The 12,860-nt window shown below is 50.9% G+C and overlaps 1 protein-coding gene across 1 annotated transcript in view; it reads right to left on the reverse strand.

Annotated features, from left to right (window-relative positions):
- LOC138648288 (protein zyg-11 homolog) overlaps window positions 1-9,746 on the reverse strand; it is a 31,341-nt gene extending 21,595 nt beyond the window's left edge. Inside the window, exons 1-7 of the mRNA XM_069737896.1 lie at window positions 9,572-9,746; window positions 6,906-7,071; window positions 5,874-6,628; window positions 3,929-4,069; window positions 3,675-3,851; window positions 2,399-2,463; window positions 1,700-1,799 (exon numbers count right to left, since the gene is read on the reverse strand). Coding sequence (XP_069593997.1) covers window positions 1,700-1,799; window positions 2,399-2,463; window positions 3,675-3,851; window positions 3,929-4,069; window positions 5,874-6,628; window positions 6,906-7,071; window positions 9,572-9,574 — 1,407 coding nt within the window. The 5' untranslated portion in view covers window positions 9,575-9,746. The remainder of the gene's footprint in view (window positions 1-1,699; window positions 1,800-2,398; window positions 2,464-3,674; window positions 3,852-3,928; window positions 4,070-5,873; window positions 6,629-6,905; window positions 7,072-9,571) is intronic.
- Between the last annotated feature and the right edge of the window lie 3,114 nt (window positions 9,747-12,860).

Consider the following 12,860-nt stretch of genomic DNA (forward strand, 5'->3'; position numbering starts at 1 on the left):
AAGACAAGATTGCCTTGTGCAGGCGTGTACTATGGAGGACAGAGAATGAACTTCAATCCAATATTGCAGCCAGCATGCAGCCAGCGGGTAAGGAAAGGGTGTATCAAACACCCAAAAACCCCGCCTCCATGGCTGAAGATTGTTTCCTCCAAATTCAGGTGACAGTGTCCCTTTAAGACCAGGGAATGCTGGTCCCGTGCCTTTAAGACCAGGGAATGCTGGTCCCGTGCCTTTAAGACCAGGAATTCCGGTCATGTGCCTTTAAGAGCAGGAATACTGGTCATGTACCTTTAAGACTAGGGAATACTGGTTGTGTACCTTTAAGACCAGGCAGGAGATACTGGACATGTGTGTTTAAGCACAGGGGGAAGAGAGCAGTACTTCCTTACCCGGTTGCAGAGTCGTTGTGCCCCTTTAATGCAAAACCATCGCCCCTGTGTGTGTGCCGGCGGGGTGGACCAAGATGGCCACCGGGAATTGCAGAGGTGGTAAAGTCTCGCAAAGAGTGAGGCGGCAATTCGGGGGGCGGAGCCACAGATGTGATATGGGCGGAGCCTAGTGACTTCCATGAATAGGCCCATGCAGTGGCCTAAATTTCTGCAGCCAGCATGAGCAATACCAGGGGTAGAATAGAGGGGCGTTGCCGAGAGAAGTGATCCCCCCGTGCCTGGGAAGAAGTGCCAGAAAAGGTGGGCGGAGCCGCCTTAGCGCGCCATAGTGCGGGCGCAGCTTCCGGGATGCGGCCTACACATTGGCTGAAGCCGGGGGCTACATTTTTGCAGCCGGCCGGAGCGTTACCTCAGAGAGGTGGGCCAAAGGGAAGTTGAGGCTGCCTGTCAGCATGTGGATATCCCGCTGCAGAGGCCATCGCTGATCCACTCACCATCGGTGTGCGTCCCGGCATGGAGCCGTTGCGATGACTGGATTTCAGCGCCGAGGAAAGCGCACGCACTCTTATTCTGCTGCAGGTGCAGGGATAGAGGGATAAACCTCAATCCATCATCCCTTTGTTAGGGAGGTGGAGAGAAATCGTCCGCCTCCTTGTGCCATCCGCTTTTACAGTGGTGGGACAGTGGGGGCTGTTTGGACGCCATAGAGAGGGGCCTCTGTACATCCACGGAGTTCAGCCCCTGGGTGGACAGGGCCAGTTGTCCGGCATTAGGCCTGGCTGGGGAAGAGGATACGTGGAAGCGACACTCCATGTGGTCGCTGTTCAGGGTGTGGGGAGATCGGTGCCCTTGAAGGGACCAGTCGCCCCTAGGATCAGCCCAGGCAGTGGCATCCCACGTCGCAGGAGAGGATACGGAGAGGCGATACTCTCCGTGCGCGCCTGTTGATGGTTCGGGGAGATCGGAACATGAAAGAATCCGTCGCCCATTCGTTCGTTGTAGAAAGTAAAATCAAAAATGGAAAAATAAAATAAAGAGTTTTGGGTCTGAATAGCAGACCCGTCCGTGTGCCTCCTACGGACACTAAGCAAGAACTGGTTAGCTGGGAGCCAGCAGGAGGGTGTATACTGCAGGGGAGGAGAGAACTGTCTTTGTATCACTTAGTGTCGCCTCCTAGTGGCAGCAGCATACACCCACGGGCTGTGTCCCCCATTGAGGTGAAGGAGAAATACTCGACTACGAGACGAGCACGCTTGCTCATTACTAGTGCTAACCTCTTATATTAGGATTTTTGTGATAAACATGCAAACCTTTGCAGCAAGAATCGAGATAATGGCAACCGCCATCCTCTGCATGTTCTGATCTTCATGATTGCACAACCACTGCATTACCAGCTTTGCTGCATCAAACCTAGAAAAGAAGTGTACAAATGTTGTAATTAAAAGGAGTTGTCCGGGCAAAATGAAAAAAGGTTCACCGTAACTTTCAAATGTAAAAAAAACAAAAACACAAAAAGACAACTTGAGTGATACTCACCTACAGACACCCTCATGGATCTAGTACACGCTGCTCCAGGGTCCGCACTGACATCGGAAATGGAGACGTCACTGTTCCATCATCAGCAAGACCACTCCGCCCTTTGATTGGCTGCAGTGGTCAGGTGAATTCAACAATACATACCTGATCAATCACACAATACAGTAGTCCTGTTGCTGGAGGAACGGAGAGGTCTCCACTTCCAGAGTGAGTGCACACCTCTGAATTAGATCCTGGTGAGTGCAGGTAGGAGATTATCACTTAGTTTGTTATTTTTATTTTTTTTACAGCTGCAAGCCACCAGTGATTTTTTTTTCAGGATGATCAGAACAGCATATACCTTGTACCATAGTGTCAGCACTGACATGAATGCACAGGAAGAGTTTCTATCTAGACAATATCTGTCCTCGTAAATGATGTAATGTTTGTTCTTACCAAAGGCCAACCAATGTAACCAGTGAATGTATAAGTACCTGTTGAATGGGACGTCTTGTAATATCCTATCGCTGCAGAGGGACAGTAGACAGTTCTTCTGCAACTAAACCATGAAAACAAAAAAAACAAAAAAGTTCAAAAATTACCTGCCAAGTTCCAGAAATCATAAACCCCATATTACTTAAAGGGGTTGTCCATTTTTGGGATGAAAGTCTTTTGAATCCTCAGTGTGCACACTGCACGCTGTCAGGCTTCTCTGCTGCCGGCGGTAAGAGCAGGCAGTCCTGTGACCCTAAGCATGTTTTTTGCATACACGCTGTCACATGACTACTAGACACGCACTGCCGGGCACGTCTAAGTTGAAGTGTGGCCGGAAGTATGCAAATCACATACTTGCAGTCACATGACATTCTGCTATTGCTGCCGATACCGGAGAATCCTGACAGATTGTGGAAAAAGCCACATTGTCATGTATGTAGGAGAAAGAAAGCGGCAGCACTCACCGATCTTCTAAGCAGGTTCCTTTATTGATTAAAAATCTTCACGGCACGGGGGTGTCTATACAGGAGAATGTGGGAGCAGAACGACGGCTGTTTCACGCCGGTCTGGCGCTTCAACCCGCTGAACGGCCGTCGTTCTGCTCCCACATTCTCCTGTATAGACACCCCCGTGCCGTGAAGATCTTTAATCAATAAAGGAACCTGCTTAGAAGATCGGTGAGTGCTGCCGCTTTCTTTCTCCTGCATCCACGATATCTGTCTTTCTGGCTGAAGCACCCGAGATCTGTGGGTCAGCTGTGGCTAATTGACCTGGAGCGGACGCAGTCAGCTGCAGAGGTTGTGCGGTCAGCTGTGCTCTTTAAGTTTGCTTACGATTGTCATGCATTTTTAAAATCCTCTTTCCTTGTCATAAGCCATATGGACGTCATAGATAAGAGGGTCACTGCTCCAAAACCCATTTCGAAATCCAAAACTGGACCAATAAAAGCCTATACCTTTCGCCCTATTGAGATGAGCATACACAATCAGCAGAGTCGAGTGGGCGCGATTATGGCAGAGTCGAGTGGGCGCGATTATGGCAGAGTCGAGTGGGCGCGATTATGGCAGAGTCGAGTGGGCGCGATTATGGCAGAGTCGAGTGGGCGCGATTATGGCAGAGTCGAGTGCAATAGAGGTCTGAGCCGAAGAGGTGACCACAGTCTTATTAGGAGAGGTTTACTGTATAACCCATGATCTGAGTGACAAGTGCTTTGGCGTACGTCGCTTTCTAACACTGTCTTTATCTAAATTCTGCTGGTAAATGATTAGGTCGTACCTGCTGGTGGTTTGGGAAATTCTTCATAGCTTTAAGTAGTAAATGTGTTACATCAGCCAGTAGTTTCACAGGCATCCCAGCCGCTAGATCTTGCTTGGTCAAGTTAAATACACAGGCGCTGGCCGCCAGCTGTACGGGGAGATTAGTCGGATGGTTTCTCATGCCTATGACTACTAACTGTAAAGAAATCACAAAGTTTCATTACAGATATGACAATGCTGCCAGTAGGTCCTCACCTTAAATTGACTCCTTACCTTCAACATCTCTGGATTGGCTTTTTCCATGGCATGTGTTAGACTGAACAGGTGAAAGAGGGCCTCGCGAACGAAGAAGGAGCGTTCGCTGTATCGGCGCAGCGCTTCTGCAATCTGGATCTGATTTGCTTCTCCGGAAACCTAAAAAAAAAACAAAAAAAACAAACACACACCACAATAAATTTAAATCAGAACAGGATCCTAATGTAAGAAGTTCATGTAAGTAAAAAAAAAAAAAAAAAAAAAACAGTGGGATTTAAGTACTTTTAAGAATTCCCCCCCCCCCAAAAAAAAAGGTCACTGGCTCTGTTCATGTTAAAGCGTGAGATATGTACTAGGGGATCCATTCTCTAGTACCCTTACTGATCCTAAAAATCAGTGCGGGCCCCAGCCACCCACGGTACAAAAAACTTCAGCACTGATCCATTTAAGTGAATGGGGATGGAAGCAATTACCTGCTCAGTGGGGTGACAGGAGCGCTGCTCTGCAGGGAAAACTTAGAAGGAGATGCAATACTAAAGCAGCTCTGAGACCCCAATCATTTTCAGGATCGGAAGACCGGACCCCATCTTGCAAAAAAATGATTGCTTATCCTAGCAACATCCCAGCACTTTGTAACAATGGATATTACTTTTTTATTTGTACGTTTCTAGTCGTAACAGTGCAGAAACAGTTTCTAGTAATCAATGAAGAAAAGGGAGTTGCATTAGTTAACAGTATAAGTGTCGGTCGCACCCTTAGGTTATACAGTTTCTGCAGTGCATCTATAATTAGTAATATCCAAAACTTAATTATTATCATCCCTGCTTCAGGACTCTGCACTCAGATTGCAGCGGTGGTGGTTGGCACATCTTTACGGTCGCCCACCGCCAGTGGTAGTAGCCTGCATACCATATGATCAGATAACTAAACATGAGGTTCTTGGTTTAACTATGTTAATTTTTGCTTAGCCGCAATAGATCAATGTATAAGTCTTGGCTATGGTTCATGTTTTTTTACTACAGCTATGACTATGAGAAAACGCACCCTTACGCCAGCCAAACACATAGGGCTGTGTACACATTACGTTTCTGCCACATTTATAGCTCCGTCTGGGGACATCTGTCTATAGCCCTGAAGGCAGGCACTGAGATACAACCCATGATGAAGCCGTTGACTATAAGGCAGACATTCACTTTGTCCTATGCCTCACCTCTGTTCCAGCAGTGTCCATCCTTTTTAGGCAGGTTCAAAAGTGTTGCAGACGGGCACTGCTGGAGCGTGAGCACAAAGTGACTGTCTGCCTCACTATAGTGAAGGTCTCTGTCCCGGGTATTGTCCCAATGCTGTTCTCCAGATGGAAGCACATAGCCTAATATATATTTTGACAAGACAAGGGTTTGGCAGACAAACGTCTTACTATTCGCCTATAGAAATACATTATTGGATGGTCTTACAATTCATGCTTATGTTCTGCAAACACCCAATAAAAGCCTGCTTGGCAATTTCAAGAACTTCCATAGACGTTAAGGCTTGTTTTACACTTGCCGTTTTTTTTTTGCGGGCCGTATCAACGCAATTTTCAAGGTCTGCCGCAATATCGGACGGCAAAAAACTTCCAGATCGACATTTTCAGGTTCCCAATACTATAGCAAAAGTATTGGGGAAAAAAACGGCAGTCCGCAAAACCGGAAGTCACGGCACACTGCAAAAACAATCTTCCGTTGTTTTTGCGGCCCCATTGATTTACAATATCGAGCAAGAGCAATATTTTTTCACGGCCGTAAATATGGCCCTCACGGCCATACGGTGCTCCTACGATTTTTGGCAGCCCGTTTTTGCGGACCCATTGAAATCTATCTGGGCCGCAAAAACACTACAAGTGTAAAAGCAGCCTAATAAAGACAGATGTGCTTGTGCGACCACCAGAAAGGCCCCCCACACCTATCAGACATTAATGTCACACCTTCACATTGCCTTCTCCAGAGAGGAGCTCCGAATACCCAGCCTCGGTGGCCAGAAGACCAACAAACTGGATTTGAGGACGCTGCGATATAAAGCTCTCCACCGCTTTATCAGTCACGTGTTTCCTCCCGGAGATGTCCAGCGAGACGAGGCTGAGCAGGATATCTTTTTGCTCCAGCAGACGACAGGCTATGTCCGATGTGAACTGCTTGTCGTCAGATATATCCAAATGGGTGAGGTGCTTCAGTTCTTTGATCACTTCCAATATCTGCGATGTCGTCATTTTTAGACACTTCAGGTGGTGCATCGTAAGGGATTTGAGTCTGTCCTTGCAGTCCAGTAAAGCCGAGATGTCAGTCACTGTTGTATTGGAGATATCCAAGCTTTCCAACCTGGGAAGAGAAGCGACATCGGCAAGATCCTCATTGTAAAACAACACGTTGGTGACGCTCAGAGCACGGAGTCCGGACAGTTGACTGAAGCAACGCTCGTATGGATCCTCCAGGAACAGCGTCAGGGAGTTGAGGATCAAGCACTGGAGGTTGTCCTGGATCCATTTACTACTACTGAGCCCACTTATAATGTCAGTGATGGTTATATCAGCATTCACCCCCGTCGCGTCCAATTCAACCAATTTGTGATGGCAGAAAGCCTTACGGAAAGCTACGGCAGAGATCTTCGCCTTGCGGATACATGCACGCTTCAGTCGTAACTGGCTTCCGCGGAAGATTCCGACTGTCACCTCATTGAGCTGTCCTAAAGAGGAGAACCATGGCAAAATCAGCAAAACAATATTATAATAAATGGGCTTGTCAGGACTAAGATATAGAGGATTCATAAAAAAGGTCACCAATATCAGACCATGGGGGGTCCGACACTCGGCAATCCCACTGATCAAGTGCACAATGTACAGAGAAGGAGCAGCTCCACACACTGTGAAGTGGCTGAGAAACCGCCATTGCTATTAGGTGGCGGATGTCGGACCCCACTGATGATATTTATGAGCTACCCTAATATTGCTGGTGTGGATTACTTTGTACAGCCATGGTGCGCAGCAGTTGATCGGCCACCTCCTGAGGGAACACCGCCGCATCATGGAGACAAAACGTCCCGTCCGGTCTCTTCCAGCAAAACTTTTCAAGGTGAGCGCTCAAGTAATGTAGGGCTGTGTCGATCAATGACTTTGGGGTGGCTTCCTCCTGGAAGATAAAAGTTAATTTTACATTATTATCCTTAAAAGCATAATGATGCAGACAATTTTCATTTTTGCACTTTTGTTTTTTTTCTCCTTTGATTTTATCCATCCGTTTACATAGCTGGATTATTTTTTTGCGTGCCGAGCTGCAGTTTTTCTTGATACCATCAGGGTTACCTACGACATTTCAATCACTTTGTAGTGCATTTAGTGGGAGAGGTGCGGTGACGAAAAATTGGACATGGCGATACTGAAATGCTTTTCGAACTTTTAATTTACTTTTTTCTTTGTCATTTTTTTTTTTACTTTTTATTTTTTAGTCTCCATCGATCTTGTGAACATTTGATCACTTGTGCAACAATACAATATTTCAGTATTCAGTCTGTAATTAAACTAACAACCTCCAATGAAGCTCAGTCATAGGAGTACAAAAATGGCAGCCATGGGGGTTTCAAAAGGGCCCCCATCAACTCATCAGGGTCCCTTTATTGCTTCACCGGGGGGGGGGGGGGGGGGGGAGGGGGGGCGGAGTATCAGAACACAAGTCGGACCGCAGCGGACCACTCCACTAAAGACTCTTCTTCTGTACACAATAAAATAAAAAATCCCACTGTTCTTAGGAAAGGAGATGATTTTTTTTTATTTAAATAAATTGCAAACTTGCCTGTTTTTCCAACTACTTTGAAATTTTAAAGGGAACTTGTCAGGCGTTTCATGGTGCCCACACTGCGGGTACAAAGAATACTCTCTGAAATGCTCCAGTGGCACCGAACTTGTCTGCTCTTCGGCTATGGTCCTTGGCCGGCTCTTCCCTGCGCCACAGCAGGAGATTGACAGCTCTCTCCCTATGTTCATGCAAGGCAGAGACTTATCAATTATCCTTGGTGGCACTGGGAGAAATAAGCCAAAGACATCGCTGGACTAGTCAGCTCCACATTCCGGGACAAATCTTCAAAGTATATTATCTCTGAAACTTTGTGAAGCCAGGCTGCGATTCATGCTGCCCACAGTTTGAGCAGCACGAGTCGCCTGACACGTTCCCTTTAAAGATAACTCAATTTTTTAAGCAAGTGACAGGCTAAATACATTATAAAATCTCCAAGCTCCTGTAATTCTATCACTATTTTCCGTTTTTCGCTGCGTTACAAATTTGTAGCACAATATGGGAAATTTATGCTTAAAGACCAACTGACTATTTCTTTACTTGCTGACAATCAAAGCTCAGCAGCCGCTGCGACTGCTAGATCAGCGACAGAGTTGGGAGAGCTCACGACCCCAGCGAAAACTATGAAGAAATGCCCAGTTGGACAACAAGAAGAGATTGCACATATTGCACTGCAGAAGAAACAAATGTGAGTATCTCTGCAATGGAGCAATGCAGCACAAAATGGAAAAGAGCTGAAGAATCGGGGGAGTTCAGGGATTACTACAAGTATATAACGCAAACAAATCCCCATACAGTCCTGCAGAGCGAACCAGCTGGGAGACATGCAGCAGCTGTGGGGGCAGGAACATATATTATTCAAGTATGCCAAAGACACTTGGTTAGCACCCGAGCATTCTCAGATAACGCCTAATCCAAGCACATTTGCACATCACTAGCAGAAATGTATACGTCTGGGGGAGGGGGAAAAGATCGAAAAGTATGAGGGTCCATTGTTGTGGAGATGTGGCACAGGAATGATGTTTTGGGGGACCTAAAACACTAATTTGCCCCAGAGCCCCACCAGGTGCTCCTGGCCCCTTCCTCCGCGGCCCCACCAGGTGCTCCTGGCCCCTTCCTCCGCGGCCCCACCAGGTGCTCCTGGCCCCTTCCTCCGCGGCCCCACCAGGTGCTCCTGGCCCCCTCCTCCTCGGCCATGGCCCCCTCCTCCACGGCCCCACCAGGTGGTCCTGGCCCCCTCCTCCACGGCCCCACCAGGTGGTCCTGGCCCCCTCCTCCACGGCCCCACCAGGTGGTCCTGGCCCCCTCCTCCACGGCCCCACCAGGTGGTCCTGGCCCCCTCCTCCTCGGCCATGGCCCCCTCCTCCACGGCCCCACCAGGTGCTCCTGGCCCCTTCCTCCGCGGCCCCACCAGGTGCTCCTGGCCCCCTCCTCCTCGGCCATGGCCCCCTCCTCCACGGCCCCACCAGGTGGTCCTGGCCCCCTCCTCCACGGCCCCACCAGGTGGTCCTGGCCCCCTCCTCCGCGGCCCCACCAGGTGGTCCTGGCCCCCTCCTCCGCGGCCCCACCAGGTGGTCCTGGCCCCCTCCTCCGCGGCCCCACCAGGTGGTCCTGGCCCCCTCCTCCGCGGCCCCACCAGGTGGTCCTGGCCCCCTCCTCCGCGGCCCCACCAGGTGGTCCTGGCCCCTTCCTCCAATGTGTATTGTCACTGGGGGGGGAAGTTGTCAGCTATGACACCCGCAGTGCACTCAGATAGGGGTAGTAGTCCCGCAGACCCCACACATGGGAGAACCACCGGTGTCCTGTGTGATCTGCAGGGGGTACACGGAGCTGCACCCACCATGTTTACTCCGGGATCAGCCGCCGCCGTGCAGCTCCTCCTCCGCCGCCGCCTCGGCCTGTGCAGGGAGGCCCCGCACCTCGGGCTGACTTGTCGGCGGTGCCCGGCTCTGCCCGTAAGGAAGTCACGGCCTCCAGCCCGGAGAGGCGGCGGTGGTGGGAGGCCCGGGCGGCGCAGGCCGGGAAATGAACGCGTTGCTACGCAACCTTTCTTAAAGGGACCGCAGATCTTATAGCTGGTGCGGGGTCACTCAGGACAGGGAGAGCGAATCACTGACGGAGCCGCTTACATAACGAGCTCACGGGAAAGACACCGGACACTGCTGCTCAGGGGCATTCACTGGCGGCAAGCAGCGTCACAAGGCGGCCACAGTCACCACAGAATATCATGTGATAATGGTATAATCACCGGGGACACTGAGAAAGCTTCAGCTGTGAGAGCCCCCCATAAGCAGTGTGAGGGAGCACACATAACAGCACCAGAGCCCCCCATAAGCAGTGTGAGGGAGCACACATTACAGCACCACAGCGCCCCCATAAGCAGTGTCAGGGAGCACACATTACAGCACCAGAGCCCCCCATAAGCAGTGTCAGGGAGCACACATTACAGCACCAGAGCCCCCCATAAGCAGTGTCAGGGAGCACACAACTACCACAGCGCCCCCATAAGCAGTGTCAGGGAGAACACATAACAGCACCAGAGCCCCCCATAAGCAGTGTCAGGGAGAACACATAACAGCACCAGAGCCCCCCATAAGCAGTGTCAGGGAGCACACATAACAGCACCAGAGCCCCCATAAGCAGTGTCAGGGAGCACACATAACAGCACCAGAGCCCCCATAAGCAGTGTCAGGGAGAACACATAACAGCACCAGAGCCCCCCATAAGCAGTGTCAGGGAGAACACATAACAGCACCAGAGCCCCCCATAAGCAGTGTCAGGGAGCACACATAACAATTACCAGAGCCCCCCATAAGCAGTGTCAGGGAGAACACAACTACCACAGAGCCCCCATAAGCAGTGTCAGGGAGCACACATTACAGCACCAGAGCCCCCCATAAGCAGTGTCAGGGAGCACACATAACAGCACCAGAGCCCCCATAAGCAGTGTCAGGGAGCACACATAACAATTACCAGAGCCCCCCATAAGCAGTGTCAGGGAGCACACAACTACCACAGCGCCCCCATAAGCAGTGTCAGGGAGCACACATAACAGCACCAGAGCCCCCATAAGCAGTGTCAGGGAGCACACATTACAGCACCAGAGCCCCCCATAAGCAGTGTCAGGGAGCACACATTACAGCACCAGAACCCCCCATAAGCAGTGTCAGGGAGCACACATTACAGCACCAGAGACCCCCCATAAGCAGTGTCAGGGAGCACACATAACAGGACCAGAGCCCCCATAAGCAGTGTCAGGGAGCACACATAACAGCACCAGAGCCCCCCATAAGCAGTGTCAGGGAGCACACATAACAATTACCAGAGCCCCCCATAAGCAGTGTCAGGGAGAACACAACTACCACAGAGCCCCCATAAGCAGTGTCAGGGAGCACACATTACAGCACCAGAGCCCCCCATAAGCAGTGTCAGGGAGCACACAACTACCACAGCGCCCCCATAAGCAGTGTCAGGGAGCACACATAACAGCACCAGAGCCCCCATAAGCAGTGTCAGGGAGCACACATTACAGCACCAGAGCCCCCCATAAGCAGTGTCAGGGAGCACACATTACAGCACCAGAACCCCCCATAAGCAGTGTCAGGGAGCACACATTACAGCACCAGAGACCCCCCATAAGCAGTGTCAGGGAGCACACATAACAGCACCAGAGCCCCCATAAGCAGTGTCAGGGAGCACACATAACAGCACCAGAGCCCCCATAAGCAGTGTCAGGGAGCACACATAACAGCACCAGAGCCCCCATAAGCAGTGTCAGGGAGCACACATAACAGCACCAGAGCCCCCATAAGCAGTGTCAGGGAGCACACATTACAGCACCAGAGCCCCCCATAAGCAGTGTCAGGGAGCACACAACTACCACAGCGCCCCCATAAGCAGTGTCAGGGAGCACACATAACAGCACCAGAGCCCCCATAAGCAGTGTCAGGGAGCACACATAACAGCACCAGAGCCCCCATAAGCAGTGTCAGGGAGCACACATAACAGCACCAGAGCCCCCATAAGCAGTGTCAGGGAGCACACATAACAGCACCAGAGCCCCCATAAGCAGTGTCAGGGAGCACACATTACAGCACCAGAGCCCCCCATAAGCAGTGTCAGGGAGCACACAACTACCACAGCGCCCCCATAAGCAGTGTCAGGGAGAACACATAACAGCACCAGAGCCCCCCATAAGCAGTGTCAGGGAGAACACATAACAGCACCAGAGCCCCCCATAAGCAGTGTCAGGGAGCACACATAACAGCACCAGAGCCCCCATAAGCAGTGTCAGGGAGCACACATTACAGCACCAGAGCCCCCATAAGCAGTGTCAGGGAGAACACATAACAGCACCAGAGCCCCCCATAAGCAGTGTCAGGGAGAACACATAACAGCACCAGAGCCCCCCATAAGCAGTGTCAGGGAGCACACATAACAGCACCAGAGCCCCCCATAAGCAGTGTCAGGGAGCACACATAACAATTACCAGAGCCCCCCATAAGCAGTGTCAGGGAGAACACAACTACCACAGAGCCCCCATAAGCAGTGTCAGGGAGCACACATTACAGCACCAGAGCCCCCCATAAGCAGTGTCAGGGAGCACACAACTACCACAGCGCCCCCATAAGCAGTGTCAGGGAGCACACATAACAGCACCAGAGCCCCCCATAAGCAGTGTCAGGGAGCACACATAACAGCACCAGAGCCCCCATAAGCAGTGTCAGGGAGCACACATTACAGCACCAGAGCCCCCCATAAGCAGTGTCAGGGAGCACACATTACAGCACCAGAACCCCCCATAAGCAGTGTCAGGGAGCACACATTACAGCACCAGAGACCCCCCATAAGCAGTGTCAGGGAGCACACATAACAGCACCAGAGCCCCCATAAGCAGTGTCAGGGAGCACACATAACAGCACCAGAGCCCCCATAAGCAGTGTCAGGGAGCACACATAACAGCACCAGAGCCCCCATAAGCAGTGTCAGGGAGCACACATAACAGCACCAGAGCCCCCATAAGCAGTGTCAGGGAGCACACATTACAGCACCAGAGCCCCCCATAAGCAGTGTCAGGGAGCACACAACTACCACAGCGCCCCCATAAGCAGTGTCAGGGAGCACACATA

This window comes from Ranitomeya imitator, chromosome 8 (assembly GCF_032444005.1).
Source record: "Ranitomeya imitator isolate aRanImi1 chromosome 8, aRanImi1.pri, whole genome shotgun sequence".
Lineage (NCBI taxonomy): Eukaryota > Metazoa > Chordata > Amphibia > Anura > Dendrobatidae > Ranitomeya > Ranitomeya imitator.